Source organism: Microcebus murinus, chromosome 14 (genome assembly GCF_040939455.1).
Source record: "Microcebus murinus isolate Inina chromosome 14, M.murinus_Inina_mat1.0, whole genome shotgun sequence".
Classification (NCBI taxonomy): domain Eukaryota; kingdom Metazoa; phylum Chordata; class Mammalia; order Primates; family Cheirogaleidae; genus Microcebus; species Microcebus murinus.
In genome coordinates, this window is record NC_134117.1 from 18306895 (window position 1) to 18326890 (window position 19996).

Here is a 19996-nt window from a genome sequence, read left to right on the forward strand (position 1 = left end):
GCCTGCCAACGAGTTGGCTGTATCTACATGTTCTCTCATAAAACTGAGGAGGTCATCTACGCCGAAGTCAAAGTCTATCAAACCAGTCACCACTGAAATCCAACCCCTAGCATTACTCAACAGGAAAGGGGTGAGTTATAGAGCACAGCAACTACTTCCTCCATAGCTCCTGCTCAGTGAGAATCTTCATAAAGTCCTGCTTTTGGAAAAAACAATTAGATTTCTGTCTATGAAAGAAAATGCCCTTATTTTATGGACAGAACACTTACCCAGCAAACCATCAAAATGGGTCTAGCAGCACTGTAGCTCCAGGCCCAGGCTGGGATTGTCACTACTTTCTTTTTTAAAAAAGAAAAGTCGAGTACCGGAGGGAAATCCACAGAAGAGTCTACCTCTTAACTACTGCATTTTATAACTATACCACTTCCTTATTTCCATCCCCATCTGTTAGGGTATCTGTTACAATGCTTTGGAAAATCCAAGGTTTTTTCTTTCTCTTTTAAAGTTCAAGTCTAAATATCAATCTTAAGGGGTATTGTTTGGTATAATAAGCCCAATTAGTTAACACTCCAAAGTGGTCTTTCTACAGGGGTCATATATTTACAGGCTTTTTGAGGGATGGAGTCTAACATAAATTGACAAACAATGAAGAAAAATGTTGCCTATAAGTCATTTCATCTGGTGCTACAAGTTTGCACTACATAATTTGCCCTTTCAACATTTTAAAAATCTTAAAATGATTTCTTAGAAATTTAATATTCACTAGTGTACATCCAAATTCGATTAACAAAATCAACAATCTTGATTATAAGGCATGGCATTTAGCAAAGAACTAGTATTCTGTCTAGTGATGGGAGTTATCTGGAACTGAAAATAAGGGATTTTCTTACCATCATAAGCAAAGTCAAGGGTGGCCCTGGAGAATGACAAAAACCAAATGTAGTTTGTACAGGAATAAAATCTAGAAACGAAAGCTTAATCACCATAGTTTCAGTATCGAGACTTACCCAACCAGAAATTATATAGGCCTTAAAAATAATTGTGGGCCGGGCCTGCGAGTGGAAGGGAGGCCACAAATTCAGTTTCCAGGCATCTCTGAGCCCTCCTAGTAGACACTGTGAGCAAGGCTCACCCTCCTGAGTTGAAAAAAAAGTATGGTCAAGAAGTTATCAATGAAATTAAATGGTGGCAGATGTGTCCAAGAAATAACTTGGGGATTTGATTTCTTTATGAATCTTGTGATAGATGAACGTTTGGAGATGGCAACTAGTAGGCCACAGAAGAATACGGGAATGGTGGTAATGTGAGGAAATAGTATCATCATGTAGGAAGTCTTGGACAAGTATGAAGATTGGCTGTTCAGCAGAGAAATCCATGTTCTCCCTCAAAGGGCCTGTTTTATTATGATATGAAAATCAGGTCATGTATTTTCATTATTAAACTTGTTAAATAAAAAGAAATAATTGTGGGCTGGATTTCTATTCATCTCTATTTTTTTCCTAGATAGAACATATAACTTTTTGTTACATAAGGAATATCAAATGTGCCAATTTTTCACTTAAGGTATAAATGGCATTTAAACTGTAGATTCCAACAGTAATCAGCATCCTTATATGTACTGAAATATCACTATGTATTCCGTGAATACATACGTTATTTGTCAATTAAAAAAAAATTAAAAAGATCAGGCTGGGAGCAGTGGCTCACGCCTATAATTCTAGCACTCTGGAAGGCTGAGGCGGGAAGATCGCTCAAGGTCAGGAGTTCGAAACCAGCCTGAGCAAGAGTGAGACCCCGTCTCTACTAAAAATAAAAAGAAATTAAGTGGCCAACTAAAAAAATATATATAGAAAAAAATATCTGGGCATGGTGGCGCGTGCCTGTAGTCTCAGCTACTCAGGAAGCTGAGGCAAAAGGATTGCTTGAGCTCAGGAGTTTGAGGTTGCTGTGAGCCAGGCTGATGCCACGGCACTCTAGCCCAGGCAATAGAGTGAGACTCCGACTCAAAAAAAAAAAAAAAAAAAAAAAAAAAAATCAGCATCTTAACTTCAGAGAATACTCAAAAGACTCAGAGCATCTAACAACATAAAATTTTAAGAAGAACAATTATAAATAATATACAGGCTTGGTCTTGCAATGTGTTTCTCTAAACTAGTCCCATGATAACGTTCTAAACATCAATTTGCAGGAAATCTTAGAAAATGTATATTTACCTATTCCTAGGTTATGATCCAATAGTTTCTAAGGGAAAGTGTGATATAGTGAAAAAGCACAAATTGCAGACATTGAAGACCTTTGCTTGACTCCTGGCTTAGTCCCCATGAGCTGTATGTTAGGCAAACATAACCTCCCTGAAGCATAGATTCTTCATTAAGTCAGATCACAGCAACTTAGCTGTAAGGAGCAAATGAACTAATTTGATATTTATAAACTTTCCTCAACTTAAGACTACAACTAGTAACGCATAATTAAAATACAGTTCTAAATCCAAGCTCAAAGACATTTTGAAGAAGTTCCCTCAATTAACTAAACACTAAATTTGGACTTGGGCCCAGCATTGCCCCCTACTGGTCACATCTTAGAAATAAACCCCCTTGAAAACTTGAGTTTGCAAATTCAGTTTTTTCCTATCAAAAATTCCCCAAAAGGCTTATTCTTGTTCTGATCTCCAGTATATACATTAGGCTTTTCTCCAAGAAATGCCATTTCTAAGTACATTCATTTAAATAAAATTATAAGTAGATACAGTATTATTTCTGATCTTTAAGATGACTTTTATAACTAGACTGAGCCACCTTTTCAGGTTTTTAAAAGACTTTCCTTAGAATGTCTTTCCTGCTTCCAATGTTGGAAATCAAAAAGAAGAAGAAAAAAATATGAAGGGCTTCTTCCCAAGTCTTTGTTGCATCTTCAGCAAAGGTATAGATACCTTGTCTTCCAGGTGTCATGGTGAAGATTCAAGAGCTGGTTCTTTACAGTAAAGGATGCTATCACCATAGGTCAATCCCGGTTTTCAGGTATTCATCAATTTGTTCATTCTTGGGGTGATGTTTTTTGGGGGGGAAACCCTTCCAAATCAAAAGTCCAAGTTTTATACCAAATCTACTTATTATCACAACATGAGTTCACCATGGCTGGACTTACAGTCCAAACTAAGGGAACTGCCTCTCTCTCTAAAACCACAAAAACGTACCCTAGAGCCACACTGGGTAGGGCACACAGATGGCACTAGTAATTTTAGAAGTCTGAATCTCTATGGGTGAAATTCTACCACCTCCTTTTCATCTTCTACAAACCTTAGCTTCACTATCTCCAAAACAGGGATAATGTTATATCATCTACTCTGCTGGGACGCTGAGGAGGCCAAATGAGGTAATATATGAAAAGCACTTAGCATAATCTTTGGTGCACAGAAGGCATCAAAAAAAGAGATAGGTATTATCCATTAGCTCCTTAGTCAAAAAAAGTCAATTATTGAAGGAGGCATTATATCACCACTCACAGGCATGCAGACTCCTCTGAGGAGTTACTTCCTATCATAGCTTCTTTCTGAGACCACACCTCAAAAATTCTCAATGTGTTCTCCACGAGCATGAAGTCACTGCTGGTGAAATCTGTAGTGGGACCTGCTAAGACAACAAAGTTGAGAAGAGGCTAGTGAGGAGAATTATAAACAACAAAGAAAATGTCTTCTCTTCCAAGTTCTGAGTGTTTCACAACAAACATGGTGCTTACAGCCTAAGAAAGGGGGGAAGTTGTGTGCAGCGACTGGAAATATTGGATTGCTAGGTCTATTGCACCCTCTAGTGGCCACAAAAAGACTGTTCTTTTTTTAAAATCCCAGTTTGGCCAAGATTGCAAATTGGATATGGGTATACATCATCCTTGAGTTTAAAAAATAATCAGTCTGCCTTTGTGTGTTTTCCATGTTTTTTTTTTTTTTAATCTAATGTTAAGAGAAACAAATGCTGTCACAATTTTATCCATTCAGTTCTATTTCTCCATTCCGGCTGAATATCGATCAACCGAGGAAAGGCAAAGGCAACTACCTTTCGTGCTATATTGATTCTTAAGTAGAACTGAAGATGATCATCTTTGTTGGTTTATGAAAGGGAATTTTGAAATGAATATCTTCTAAAACAGCAATTTCTCACCACAGGGTTATTTAGAAGCCAAGGTAATAATTAAATATGCCCAACACTATGAACCTATTCTTCTCTGCCCAAACCCTTCATTTTTATAATGGATAATTACAGCAAAAACTTCGATTAACCAGAACCCCCAATTAACATGATTTCTTCCTCTTATACTCTAGTTTTAGGACAAAGTGGAAAAATAATCACAATAAATTATTCATGTGAGAGACTTAGTTTGAAAATCTTCTGGGATGGTTATTCCATGATTCACACCATGATTATTAATATACAGAAAACACATATTACAACTGGAAGGGAATAAAAGTTTTAAAAATGCTAATGTGTTGAAACTGAACTATTTTTTATTCTTTCTGCTAGTTTCTTTACTGTTACATTGCTATTCATAAAACAAAAAGAGAGGGGAAATGTTCTTTAAAATCTTCTATTTTCTACATTGATAGATCTAAACAGAATTGAGAATACAGGAATCCTAAGGCCACCATACTTTATTAAGATAAAAACTAGGTCTCTGAGGGAATATCTCCTCCAATATGAGCTGAAACAACTAATTTGAAAATATATTTATCAGGACATTCCTTATTCAGGAGTTCATCTTACGGCAAAGTTTCACTTAAGTATAAAACTCAACAGACCACAAAGTCAGAGGCTAAGTACCCATCCCTGAACGGAAACCTCATGATATCAAAGCCATATATTTAAAATACGGTTTATTTGTGATTTAACATTAATTAGCATTACATCTAAGAGCAATATCAGATAACATTTATACATTTTTCCACAGGACACAGAGGTTCATTGGCTCATTCTTTATGCCAAAGCAAGTAAATAGAGGCATTAGCAAAAGGTGCAATAGTTCACTGTTGCGTTTAAAAAATATTTATGCACATTGCATTCATTTAGATATATATATTTTTAAAAAGTTATGGAAAAGCATAGTTCACAGGTTACTGTTTCTACATACATTGTAGTACAACATAAATGATGTAGAACGTAAAAAAAAATCCTCAAATACAGAGTTAAGCAACTGAAAGTTTCCACTAAGAGATTAAAACACTAATTCCAGTAGTTAGTTTGAGATCTAGAATGACATTTCCAGGCTCCGTTTCAACTTTGCATGGTCATACACAGTCAAACAGAACCAGCCTCAGGACACACTGTAATCAATGTCACTGTTGCATGCCAACTCACCCTCCAGAAACGCTCCGGGTTATTTTTACCCATGGATCATTTTGGATTATCGATTTTACATTGATTTATGACATGACTTGGGTGAAGAGGGAAAAGCCTATATTATGCCTAGGTTTAAATTTGTATTTACATTAGAGAGAAAATTAACTGAGAAGATTCTTTTTTAAAAATCTGTAAAAATGAAGAAGTGGTAGTTTTTTCTTATTCGTAGGATTAGACCCACTGATTTCTTCTAGTGATGCCCTCTAAAGATAACACAAGTTAGAAGGAAATGACCCTTTTAAAATGCAAATATCAACTAAGAAAGTCATTGATTCTGGCAGAAAAACAGAATTTTAAAAATTTGGGACATGTTTCGAATAAATCACACTATAGTGTGCCTATCAGTTGTAATCAAACTAGAATTCTTCTTTTCACATTCCACCTTTTGTTCCCTTTTCACTTTCCCTTTCATTCGTTTTCATTTGGTTACCTTAAGAGATTTTCTTTATTCATTAGCAATACTAAGAAAAATAAAGTATATGATTCAAATACGAATCTAGATGTACCTTTAATGCTCTAATCCCCTTTTGATACCAAGTCCCTGGATTCTTGAATTATATTTAAGTATACTCAGTACCAAGCAGACTTAAATATGCTCTACTGTTAAATGATTGGCTAATATGCATAGGACACTTTATACTGAATGGTATACAAACATCTTAACATACAAAAATTGTTTTTGCCAGAGTTAAACTAAATAACCCATGTTATGTGTACAAAATCCCCTTTGTTGAAAAATAAGGGGCTTTCTAAACTAATAAAAAAAGGAAGTTTTCAAAAATTATAGTTTACTAAAACAGCTTTTTTTGGCAAACAAGGTTACTTCAGGTGAGGAAATTTTATACTGTGAATAAAATTCCAAACGAATCTTTTCTTAAAACTTTAAAAAAAATTATGTGCCAGTGTATACTAATGCTATAGATTCTTGTCTTAGAAGCTTTTAAAGCATTCTGTTAATGCCCATTGAAACAATGGGGACCCAAAAGATACAGTCAAAAATTATGATAAAAAATTATAATCTGATTACCAAGTGAAACAAATGTTGAGAAATAAAAATTCTCACTTGTTCACTGGCAATTTTTTTCTAACAGATATTATGGAGAAGGCCTGAAGTAATTCAGACAGATATCTGTTTGTGGTGATTATAACATACTTCATGAGGGCAGAGTTAATTAAATCTAGCAATTGTTTAAAAATTCAAAGTCATTTTTTGGACATATAAAATGAGAGATGAAAAGGCTTTTTTTCATAATATGTTTTTCTTTTAGTAAAACCTCTTTCCAGTTCTTAAAGTCCAGTTTGCTACATACCCCCAATCTGATCTACCACTGCATTAATATCAACTTAAATGTGGTATTTAAATGTGCAATGTCACATTGTAATAATAATAATTATAAAAAGACTTTATTTAGGCTTCAACTTTCTCCTTTTTCTTGTTTTTTTTCAGAAAAGAAGGAGTGCGGAACTTCTTCTTTTTCTTGGATGGTGATTTTGAAGGTGAGCCTTCAGGTGACAGGATTTCTTCAATTTTTTCTGGAGACTTAATGGTAATCTCGACGTTTTCTATGGTCGTGCTTGTAGTTAACCTACTCACACGCTTAGCAAGCTCATCTTCAACGTCATGCATATCATCTTTGCCATTTACTACCATGACAGGCACTTCCATGGAGATGAAGCTCTTGGAAAACAGCTCATGGTTTTCTACAAAAGGGGAGGGTTTTTTGGGTTATTTTACATAGTTAACATTTTTGCTTTATTTTAAAAACTGAAATGTTTTAGCAATGTACTAAGGCATTACTTTAATTCCAATGAAGATAGATCATTATTTTAACAAATGATGGATCTATTAGTATGAAGCTATTTTTCTTAAATGATATAAAGGGGAAAGGAACAAAATTATTAAAAAGTAAAAGCTAGGTAATTCCAGTTTGATGACATTACAGTTTCGTTGTAAATCACATCAGTATACATGAAAAAGACAACATATTTTTCTTTAGTTTGGGGGTCGTTTGGCTATCAAAACTGCAAAGGATTTCATGCTGCTGATTGGAAGACGCATGACAAATCAATTTTAATTCCACAAATTCTTAGGAGCTATGGGGTTGCCAAAACCTAGATTTTTTTTTTTTTTTTTAAATAAAGATAGGGTCTTGCTCTGTTACCCAGCCTGAAGTGCAGTGGTGCAACCATAACTCATTGTAGCCTCAAACTCCTTAGCCCAAGTGATCCTCCGATCCTCCCACATCAGTCTCCCAAGTAGCTGGGACTACAGGCATGAGGTACCATGCCTGGCTAATTCTTTTATTTTTCGCAGAGACAGGGTCTCACAATATTGCCCAGGTTGGTCTCAACTTCCTGGCCTCAAGTGGTCCTCCTGCCTCCACTTCCCAAAGTGCTGGGATTATAGGTACGAGCCATTATGCCTGGCTAAAACCCAGAATAAGGTAAATCAATATAAATGATGAACAGAAGTAACACCACATTTAATAATATAAATTATTGATAGACTTGAAAAATCCATGGCAAACTTACTTTGATCAGGTGTTCAACTTCCTTACATGAAAACAAATGACAGAGGGACAGACTCAAGACTGACTCAGTGAATGCTATGGGAAATTATATTGAATACCTTCCAATTTTTCAGGGACATTTTGCGGTGACTGAGTTTGAGACTGAATTTGTGAAACAGATGAAGCGTCATCTGAGAGTAATTCCTGCTCAGCATCTGTTGGATAAGAGTTTAGTTAAAAGCCATGCAAAACAAAACAAAGCAGCATAAGATTTTAGGGAGGTTAGTGCATACATCAAATGCCTCCATACAGAGAGATGCTAAATTCTTCAGCAATGAGTTGTGCATGCTAACGGTTATCCCATATATCAATAATTGTGCATTGAGAGGAAGTTAATGTGTTAAAATTTCCAGCTGCTAATAGTACTTTTACATACAGGGTTACAAAGGAAGCACAGCTAAACTGGCAGCCCAGGCAAATAATATGTGTGCATTTAGCTTTTATGGTGTTAGAAAACCAAAACAGACTGAGCAGCCAGATGAAAACAATATAAAGCCTCACCAAAGAGGCTACGTTAATGAGGCAGAATGCTTCGCTGAATTTTTGAACAATATCCAATAGTGATTTCTGTCAGAGCAATAGTACTGAGCTAATTGAGAAGGTCATAATGAATGTGGAAGAAACTATAAAGTTATATATATATTTGTTACCTGGCATCTTTAGGCTTTCAAAAAATAAGAGAATAAGAGGGACATTTTACAAAATATATAAAAAAGAGAAAGCTCCCAACCTTATGTTAGAATAAACAAATTCAACAATACCACTTAGAACGTTTAGTGTAATTATCTTAATGACTCAGGATGACTCCCTTTTGTGACACACTGACAAAAACCTTTCCTTGGATGATCAAGATATCATTTGTTTTTCCTACATGATCTCTAACATGGCAATAGTTCTTTAACTATTGGCTTGTTTAGCATTGGGTAAAATTTTCAACTGCATACTGTGGATGCTCTGAAGCACAAGCTTTTACCCTCTTTTGAGGTCACATACTTCTCCCTACCCTGAACCCCCTTTCCCCAAATGTATATAGTGTATAATTAAGCATGTATTTTTCAGGTGGCACACAGACTGTTTGAAGCTTATCCAAAGACCCAAGATGGAGAACTCCTGTTAAAAAGAATCTTATTCTAGAAAGGAAGCTAGTAATCAATTTGCTAGGATGTTTTCATTAACAATTCTTAAATATAATCCTAAAAATCTACTTACTAAGTGTTCCAAAGTCAGAAAAATCCAACCTCATTAGAGTGTCCATATGGGTAAGGAAAGCCACATCAAAACTCTAGCAGTTTTAAATTTTGATTGTTAAGTGACAATATTGACACCAAGGAACAGATATTTTACAAAGCAATAAAACCATAAACTTATGAATCTATAATTATCTAAAAATAAGATTTGAAAAGCCACGTACTATGAAATGTTTATATTTATTAATATATCTACTTTGGCTAGTAATTCTTTACTCATCTGAAGATTTCCCTTTATAGAAGATTTTATTATAAAATATCTAGCACTGAGATTCCTTTCTGAGGAAGAACAGCTTTCTCTACATGTTAAGCTACATGGTCTATGGTAGTTCTATGCATTTCAGCTCCACATATATTCGGGTAAAGGACTGGGATAGATGAAATAGAACTGATGGAAAAAGAAACATTTTTTAAAATTAAAAAAAAAACATTGACTGCCTTCTATCATCCAACTTGGGGTGTTATCCATGTGGTTATCCTAGACTTTATATAAAAATTAACTAACCTTCTAGGCCTTGTTGTTTACGTTCGATTGTCTTCTTATATTCTTCAAGTTCTCCTTCCGTGAGATGACTGAATGGGTTGGGAGGAGCTGGTGGGCCATGATCATCATCATCAAATTGCATGGTCTTACAAAGAAAGAAAGAAAAAAAATCGATTTATTACCAAGAGTTTTACTATCTATCTACATATGCACACTCATATACACACATGAGTGTAAATGCATAAATGTGAAACCCTACTTCACAATGATCATAAGAAATGACGAGGCAACATACTTTGTTTAAACTACTCTTACCAGATTAATGCTCTTAAGACTACTATCCAAAGGACTAAAATTGCCAGTGATGTTTCCTCAATAAGCCTGTATAGGTAAAGTTTAATAATCTTTTAAAAACAAACAAACAATCAAGCCAAGCTCTAATAAACTTTACATAACTGAGAAATATATTGAAAAAACAAGAATCGCCCCATTTCAAAATCCTTTGTAAAAAAGGTTTAGATAAATGAAGATGTACCAAAAGAACTTCTTTAAATTTGTTATGAAAATAAACTTGTAGCTGTTTTCTCTAGGAAAAGAATTAATAAGACTTTCAGTTACACCTGGCAGATGGAACACATGCATTTATTTTTGATTCCTCCCCAAATCCTACCAAAATGATAGTAAAAGAATGACAATAAACTTTTTTTTTTTTTTTGAGACAGTCTCGCTTTGTTGCCCAGGCTAGAGTGAGTGCCATGGTGTCAGCCTAGCTCACAGCAACCTCAAATTCCTGGGCTCAAGCAATCCTGCTGCCTCAGCCTCCCAAGTAGCTGGGACTACAGGCATGCACCACCATGCCCGGCTAATTTTTTCTACATATATTAGTTGGCCAATTAATTTCTTTCTATTTATGGTAGAGACGGCGTCTCACTCTAGCTCAGGCTGGTTTCGAACTCCTGACCTCGAGCAATCCACCTACCTCGGCCTCCCAGAGTGCTAGGATTACAGGCGTGAGCCACCATGGCCAACCAACAATAAACTTTTAAGGACAAAAGAATGGGAGAGGAGACAGAAGATGAGAAGTGTTAACACATTTATGGAAGATGGAAAGCAAGTGGAAGAGTAAGTAGCAGAGCTTAAAAAGTTGAAGCATTAGTCTTGCAGAAAAGGATGCAAATAAGAAGCATGCTAATTCACCCTGAAGAGGTCTGATAAGGCTCTGAAACTAGAGGCATCAGGTATCACAGAAAATGATGGTGAGGAAAAGCTGAAAATAGGGAGACAAGTTAAAAGTATGAATAAGAAACAGATTCCCAGGTTCCCATCCTACTCCACATAGCCAAGCATTTACCTCTCTCCCAACACAGAAGATCAGAGGCTTATTAATCTGTAGAAAAAAGCTAAGGGACATAAAACACAGCTGCAGCTCTCAGAACCACAGTAGGAAACTGACTGAAGCATTCTTCTCTGGATAAATTAAATGGTCCCAGATAAAAGAACCACAGATGGCAATGTTTGGGGATTCCCCAGAGAAGCAGCCTGGTCCACATCCAGCCACCCTGCAGAGCAGCTCACCAGTCCCCAAACTCTGGACAACCCAGAGCTTCTGATCAGCTTTTAGTGTTTCATTCTTTAATGTAAACAGACTGCCACAAATTACCAGACACTTGAGGAAAGCTTCCAAAGTGAAGGAGGAAGACCAGAATCAACAAGAAAAAGGGAACTCAGAAGAAAACAAAGGCTGAAGAAAATTTAAAATCGATTCCCTTAGAGCAACAAGAGAAAATTTATCCGTGAAACAGGGAGTAAGAACTCTTTTTTTAAAAAAAGTGGAAAATAAAACTAAGAAATCTTCTGGAAAGCAGGATAAAAAAAAAAGACAAAGACATGCAAAGTAGGAGAAAAAGAAAAAAAATCAAAGGCTCAAAGATGCTAAGCATCCAAACTAATAGGATATACTGACAAGAAAAAGAGAGAAATTGGTAGTGGTGAGGGGAACCTATTGAAGAAATACTTTTAAAAAAATTCCAAGAACTGAAGGATATGACTTTGCAATCTGCTATTAATGCTAAGGGCTACTAATTGCTAAGAACAGAGACTGAAAAGAGATCTACTCCAGAGTATACAATCATAAAATTTCAGAACAGTAGGGATGTAGAAAAGGTCTAAAAGAAAAAAAAAGATCCTATCAGGTTCAGTAATCATGATGTCATCTTACTGCAACAATAAAAGTCAGAGGCCAGGCCAGGCATGGTGGCTCATGCCTGCAATCCTAGCACTCTGGGAGGCCAATGCAGGAGGACCATTTGAGACTAAGAGTTTGTGATCAGCCTGAGCAAGAGCGAGACCCTGTCTATACAAAAGACAGAAAAATTAGCTGTATGTGTTGCCACACATCTGTAGTCCCAGCTACTCAGGAGGCTGAGGCAAGAGGATTGCTTAAGCCCAGGAGTTTGAGGTTACAGTGAGTTATAATGACACCATCTACCCATGGCAACACAGCGAGACCTTGCCTCAAAATAAAAAATAAAAATAAAAAAATAAAGGAGTTAGGGGACAAAAGAGTGATACTTTTCATGTTTGGGAGAAAAATTATTTCCAAACTAGAATTCTATACCAATTATATGCACATTTGAAGGTAGAATAAAGGCATTTCAAACTGTTACTTCCTACATATCCTTTCTCAGAGAGCTATTTGAGGATGTGTTCTATGATGGCCAAAATAAGAAATCAGAAGACATAAGATTTAGGAAACAGAGGATACAACATAGATAAGAAGCACAGGAATCCTGAGAATGAGCCTATGCAGCCTGAGAACAAGAAGTCCACATTTGGACCAGAATAATTGGGGGCTGGAATGGAAAGATTACCTGTAGCCTTTGACCCTATGTAAAATAATATTAAGAGGGAATTTGTAATTCTGTTGAAAAGTTTGGGAGGAACTAAGGTAATGTACTCAAAATGCTAAGCAAATAAAAATGGGAGGCAATTATTAACTCAAGAGTGGGGGGAAAATTATATAAGAAAGGAAATATTAATACTACCTGGCTCAGCAGCAAACATGTATAATAATACTAATACTAATATAAACACTGAAAGCTGATTTAACAAAAAAATAAACTGTGATATAACTTTACTGGGAGAATGTGGAGGGGAAAAAAAGGAAGCCCTGTGTAAAAAGATTAAATCCTCATCTTCCATAAAAGTTGTTACTCTATGTTTCATTAATTCTAAGATGCACTTTCCCCCCACATTTTCCCATCTCTGTAATTGGGAATTGTCTTATAACTTATAGCTTCCTACAATTATAATTGGTAAGCATTTTTTATTTTCTTTTAGTGATACATAAAATAATGGTACATCTTACAATAGATGACACAGATCTGATAAAATACAGTGAAAGTCTAAAACTGATAGAGCAAGAACAGCAGAATAAAGATACTCTTTAGAAGCATCAAGATAAATGCTAGAGGCAATTGAAAGAACAGAAAGTCCTTGCCTCTGGAAATTGGGAAATGAAGGTAGTATATTAAGTCTTATGAATTGACTTTTTAACTTGTGATTATATTAACCTTAGTAAAAATATTCATATTTAAAGAGCAAATAAATTAACGTGGTAGATCAAAAACAAAGACCATATTGCTTCATGGACTTACAGAAGGAGGCTTATCCACAACAATTCCAGCGAGCAACTGAGACTGTGGTCCTGCTGTTTTCAAGTCATATCGGTTTTGTTCCCGAATCTGAATTGAAAAACAAAACAAGTTCTTTGGGGCAACTATACAGATGACCTTTGCTTTCTCTTTTCCTAAAAGCTTATTATTTGACCACTCCAGAGTAAGAGTCTCTTCAATTTCTACCAAGAAAAAGACCATCTTAACAACTCACATTAGTCTTCACTCTTTATGGCACGTGATTTTCTATTGTCTTACATTGCTAGAGAACTGCATTTCCCCCAATACTAGGGCTCATTAAGGCAGAAGTAGTTTAATATTTCTTCCCCATGTAGCCTGTTCACTAATGACTAGCACAGAACTGGAGGCATTCAATACAAGCTAAAATTATATTGAATTAAATTCCAAATTCTTCTGTATTCAAACTAAGTTCAGTATTAATCAGACTCAATCACTAGTGATTTAAACATAAAACAAAAGAAAAATGTCTCCCCTGGCCACATAAGACCCTGTCTTACCTTATTTCTCTTTTCTAGTACCTCGCTCGGGTTGGTGTTTAAAGGAACAAACTGATTTGGATCTTCAATTTTGATAGGTGTTCCACTGCTGACTTTAGAGGAGTCCTCTGCTTTCATCCACTAAAGAATCAAAAATTGTCTAGAATGAAGTTTTGTGTTCAGGAAATATTAATAGGTGCTTCATAGTTATACCTATAGCTAGATATTTATAGTCTCAAGGGGGGGATACCTATTGCCAATCTTTTAAAGAATTTTCCTAAATAATATCTTAGTGGTCAATTAGTTCACATCTCATACTAGTTAGAAAAAGGTTCATAGTAGGCACTCACTTTAAAAAAAAATTAAAATGCCATTACTATTCACATGAATACTCAATTATACACTAAACTTTCTCCTTTTGGCAACTGAAAATATGATGCTGAGAACTATTGTGAGCACAGAGAGCCTGATCGCCCATTAACTCACATTCAGAGTTCTGTCTCCTGCACTGAAGTTTCATCAGATGATGATGGCCAAGTAGTCATCAATAAGACTCAAGGAATCTCTTAAGAGTTAGTTTTCTAGACTTCACTTTCATTTTTGGCTGACACAAAAGGCCAAACCCCTAATCAGCATTTTATAATGGGGATAATCTGATAGTACACAGCATAACAGAATCACAGGATTGGAAGGAGCTTATATAATTCTTCTCATTTATCCCATTTTATAATCCTTAAAGAAAGTTATTATTTATCAAGATTAATGATGACTGACCATCAATCTCTGCCAATAAAATGAATTCTGGGAAACTTCTGAGTTGAATTATGTTCTTTTACTGGGAGATAAGAAATCTTACAGACTATGAAAAAAATACTTTGATGCCTAGGCATTTCCATATTGAATGCCATTGATTTATATGATAGGAGGAACTAATTTTGAGTATTTAGAGAATATTTGATGGTAAGCATTCCAAAACTAAACCAAATGTGAAGCAAAATTCTGAAAAAGATAAAATAACTTATCTCTCTACCTACAAGATCTCACACCTAAGGGTAGCTGTGTATAGGAATTCACACAACTTTGGCACAATTAGGTGTTGGTAACTTTATAGTTCTAATTTATTGGCTCAGTATAAACTACAAAGTAGTATCATGTAGTGGGTAAGAACTGGGCACCAGAGTCAAACTGTCTGCATTCAAATCCTGACTTTACCATTAAAAAAAAATAAGCCCCTTTTGCCTTGTTTTTTCCATCTATAAAATAGGAACAAAAACAGCATCATTTCATATTAGGAGAAATAAATGAGATAATTCACGTTTAGAACAGTGTCTTGCAAAAAGTTAAAACCTGGTAAATAAATGATAGTAATATTTTTCTTATATTCTACTTGCCCAATATTTAGTAAAGGCAAACTATGTAAAATGCTGGCATACTGTGATTTTGGTCCTGGGACTGGTTTCCCCATTCCGAGACTCCTCAGGCACATTCACTTTCATGTAGGTGTTCGGAGAGTTCAGCCATCTTGTTTTTTCACGCTGCTGCCTCTGGGCCATGTATTTGAGAGGAGAGAGTGGCACTGTGTCATCTTCGAAGGAAAAAGCAGTCACAGTTGCTGGGATTTCCACATCACTCTTGTGCCTTGGCTTTTCTCGAATGAGAGGATGCCTGTAAGCATAGCCTGTTCTATACCCCTAAGGGACGGAAAAACCACATTTGAAGCAATCAAACCTGTACCAACACAGCATTTGGATTCTAATTCTTTAAACAAATGACTCAAAAAGACATCTTTGTTGAAAAACAAATAAGGGGGAAAATATCCTCCCAAACCCCACAATCTCCACATAACACTAGAGTTAAAGTCAAGAAAATTTCAAAATCTGGTTAAAACTGATTTTGGCTGACACTGCAATTTCCACTCACACAACTGTTCCTAACAGAGGTAATTTCTAAACTGCTGACTAGAAACATTTTTTCTACTTATAAAACTGTTTTGGGGAACCAAATCTCAGTGGTCATTTAAGTCTTTGTTCCTGGGTCTAATGGCAATCTGCCTTCTGACCCTTCATGGAAGAGGGTAAAATCTAACATAAGATGACATTTGCCAAACCATACATCTGATAAGGGGTTAATATCCAAAATACATAAGGACTCAAACAAATAAATAGCAAGAAAACAACCTGATTAAAAACTGGGCAAAGAATCTGAACAGACATTTCTCAAAAAATATACAAATGGCCAGCAAGTATATGAAAAAAAGGCTTAACACATCACTAATCAGGGAAATGCAAATTAGGACAAAAATGGGATATCATCTCACACCTGTCAGAACTGCTATTATCAAAAAGACAAAAGTGGCTGGTCATGGTGGCTCACGCCTGTAATCCTACACTCTAGGAGGCTGAGGCGGGAAAATCGCTTGAGGTCAGGAGTTCGAGACCAGCCTGAGCTAGAGCGAGACCCTGTTTCTACTAAAAAAGTAGAAAGAAATTAATTGGCCAGCTAAAAATATATATGTAAAAAATTAGCCAGGCATGCCTGTAGTCCTAGCTACTCGGGAGGCTGAACCAGAAGGACTGCTTGAGCCCAGGAGTTTGAAGTTGCTGTGAGCTAGGCTGAAGCCATGGCACTCTAGCCCGGACAATAGAGTGAGACTCTGTCTCAAAAAAAAAAAAAAAAAAAAAAAAGATAAAATTAAGTGTTGGATAGGATGTAGGGAGAAAATGGTATCCTTGTACATTGTTGGTGGGCGTGTAATTAGTATGTTCCTCATAAAATTAAAAATAGTAGTAACATATGATCTAGCAATCCCACTACTGGGTATATAACCAAAGGAAATGAAATCCGTACGGATATCTGCACCCCCATATTCACTGCCGCATTATTCACAACGGCCAAGATATGGAATCAACCTAAGAGTCCATCAATGGATGAATGGATAAAGAAAATGTGGTATATACACACAATGGAATACTATTTAGCCTTTAAAAAGAAGGATATTCTGTCCTGTGCAACAGCATGGATGAACCTAGAGGACATTATTATAACTGAAATAAGCCAGGCACAGAAAGACAAATACTACATGATCTTATTTATATATAGAATCTAAAAAAATGGAACTAAAAGTAGAGAGTAGAATGATGGTTAAGAGGAGGTAGGAGTATGGAGACACTGCATAAAGGATACAAAATTTCAGCTCCATAGGAGGAATAAGTTCAAGAGATACATTGTATAATATGGTGACTATAGTAAATAACAATGTATTATATTCTTAAAAAAAAGATGAATGATATTACATGTTCACTGTTTAATTCTTAAAAATGTGGTTAAACCACACCAAAATGCCTTCCTAGGGTCCAACTCTGCTTCTGGGGGAATAAGAAGCAAGTTCCAAAACCAAAGGGAGATGAAAGCATCTGCTCTCGATTCTGAAGACATGAAAGCCAAGTTTATGTTTAATGTTTCACCTACCAGATTGTCCAGAGTTCTCATCAGCCCCTCAAACTCAATCTCGCCAACCTTCCATTTTTGATGGGAACCCATATTCACGCCTCCTCCTCCAGATGCTGCTACAGTGTAAGTAGAAGCTTTATACTTCTGAAGGTCCAGCACAAGCAGATTGTCTACTCCACCTGCCCCTGCTAATGCCTGCACCTGTAACCAATGGTAAAATACACAGACACACAAAACTGTAAAGACTGTAATGTGTATTTTACTTTGAAAAAGACACAATTTCAATTTGGCAAATATCCATAACACATAAAGAGCCACACCTTTTAACATATTTCAAGCAACTGAAATCTCTTGCCAAATTTTAAAGTTCTCTTCTTGAAGTTTTCCCATGGCTATCTGGCTAATACTTTTGCTGAAAGTTATAATTTTAAAGGAGTATAGAAACACTACACTTTGAATTTAAGGATATTTAGGCAGAAGTCATTAGCTCGTTATCTTAATCTAATTAAGCTTTTCATAGCCCCATCTGAGAAGAGGAGGGACCATTAAAGCAAAAAAGAAGTTGGTAATTAGGACAAGTTAAAGTTGGTAGAAATTTTCTTCCCTTTCTCATGGCTCTTCTAATAAATTAAGATTATTACCATTGCTTCAAGAGAATCTGATTGATTTTCTTTAAGAGTGAACCCAGGGCCTTTAAATATCTGCCTCACTGAGGAAGACAGTGGTTAATAAATATCCAACCTATTATAAGAATGAGTCTGTGGAATGGTTGAAAACCACGTCCACGTGAGTCCATAAAACTCCTGGCCCTAGTCTTCAGCTTTTCACAAAAGTGGAAACAACACATTTGATTCTTGCTGATTTGAGGCTGTCTTTGTTTCCCAATTAGCACCACCACTATAGGGTGAAAACAGAAATGGGCAAGTGTACTATCTTTAAAAGTAGTATTGTGGGGAAAATGATGTTTATAAGGCACTTAGATTTGTGTGAGAAAATTTTCATTTCTTTTCCTATTCCTTTTCAATTCAAGTGATAACTGAGTAGACAACCCCTTTTCACTTAAGTAGAGCAGAACTTCTCTTAAAAGACAAAACAAAAAGCTCTTTAACCAATAGAGCTTTGGAAATAAGTAAACAAAATCCAAACAAGCAAATAACAAAGCAATGAAAAAAGGGAAATAATTTCTCCTACCTGAATCTCACAGGCCATCTGCACATTAAAAATATAATGAAAAGCCTCCTCCACTGTTTCTCCAAGTGCTACCACACCATGATTCCTGAGGACCAGCACCTAAAATAGAATCCCCAGAGCAGTCACTTTAAATAACTGGCATAGCTCACACGGTTTTCATCAACAGCAGCAGCAATGAAAATAGCTCCTAGGACAGAAACTCTACTACATACCTTACAACTTGGCCCAAGAACTTTCTGCAGTTGAATTCTCTCCTCCTGTTCATCAAGAGATCCTTGGTAGTTGTAATAGGCGACATCTCCCAGGATAAGGGACTCTTGAGAAATTGGAAGGATCCCACACTTCATGGAGGATACCTATTTGGTTGGGTGCATACCAAGATGACACATTTAGTTACCGAATACATTTTCATACAAACCTGATTCTTTGGTCAGCTCAGGAAGCACTGGCCTATTCACTGTGTTCACCATCGCAGCCCACTTCCCACTTTAGTTCCTCACTCCCTCCCCCCCAAAAGGACTTAAGGGGATACAACTCAATTTAAATGCTGTGTGTGTGTTAAGTATTATGAAAGAAACTTTGTTCCAAAAAACTCAATGACCCACTTATTAAACTGATTAGTTTTAAAATCCAAATGCTATCTCTCCAGTTGTTTCCTAAAATGGTAGCATTTGGTCCCAAGGGCCTTTTGCTTTCTGGGTATGTAGAGGATTAATATTTCAAATGTGATTTGGGATGGCAGGGTCTGAAGGAAAGCAGATAGTAAAGCACCATGTTGGGAAAGCCATGAAAATAATGTATTTTCGAGAGTCATTGTTGATTTTGTTCTTCATTGACTTACAGCTGCTGTTTCAAGGGTATGGATGTGTATCACACACTTCACATCAGGACGTGTTGAATAGATTGCAGCATGGGGACTGAATCCTGTATGGTCAATTTTCAAATTAGTACTTCCCTGGTCAACCACTTCTCCTATTATATTGACTTTCACCTGGAAACAAATCAGAGAGACATATTTAACTGGTACACATGTATCAAAGTTTGTCTGTGTTCCATAAGCTAAAGCAGGGGGTGGCAAACTTTTTTGCTAATGGCCGGCTAGTAAGCATTTCAGATTTTGTGGGCCTCTGTTGCAATTACTCAACTCTGCTGCTATAGGACAAAAGCAGCCATAAACAATTTGCAAAAGAATGGGTTTAGCTTTGTTCCTAAAAAACTTTATTTATAAAACAGGTAGTATGCAACAAAACTTAGTATTTAGCAAGAAGCACAGTTGCTAAGATAGGTTCTTCACTGGAAGTTTGAACAAGCCTGGCATTTATTGAACTGGCTGGGAAATTTCCATTTGCTAAGATTGTAGCACCCAAAACCAATGTAGCTCTTGCTGCTGTATAAGCTGATGACAGTGGCTAGGAGTATAATCATGGAAAAGATAAAATGCTAGAAGGTCAGGTCCTATACTCATGCCAACTAAATGTTGTTTAAATCTAGCTACA

At 36.1% G+C, this 19996-nt stretch overlaps 1 protein-coding gene and 1 pseudogene across 9 annotated transcripts in view; one reads left to right on the top strand and one right to left on the bottom strand.

The window, feature by feature from the left end:
• The first annotated feature begins 1154 nt into the window (after positions 1-1154).
• LOC142875458 (small nuclear ribonucleoprotein G pseudogene) lies at positions 1155-1307 on the top strand (annotated as a pseudogene).
• A 3540-nt stretch (positions 1308-4847) lies between these two features.
• The window catches only part of ADD3 (adducin 3), a 131544-nt gene continuing 116395 nt past the window's right edge, over positions 4848-19996 (bottom strand). For 7 of the 9 annotated variants that reach the window (XM_012770932.3, XM_012770928.3, XM_012770961.2 and 4 more), the window contains 10 exons: positions 19342-19491; positions 18713-18856; positions 18501-18599; positions 17328-17510; positions 15293-15550; positions 13881-14000; positions 13345-13431; positions 9710-9833; positions 8017-8112; positions 4848-7088 (listed from right to left, as the gene is read on the bottom strand). In XM_012770932.3, coding sequence (XP_012626386.1) covers positions 6796-7088; positions 8017-8112; positions 9710-9833; positions 13345-13431; positions 13881-14000; positions 15293-15550; positions 17328-17510; positions 18501-18599; positions 18713-18856; positions 19342-19491 — 1554 coding nt within the window. In that variant the 3' untranslated portion in view covers positions 4848-6795. The remainder of the gene's footprint in view (positions 7089-8016; positions 8113-9709; positions 9834-13344; positions 13432-13880; positions 14001-15292; positions 15551-17327; positions 17511-18500; positions 18600-18712; positions 18857-19341; positions 19492-19996) is intronic. The other 2 variants (XM_012771022.3, XM_012771012.3) reach the window with 1 other exon arrangement.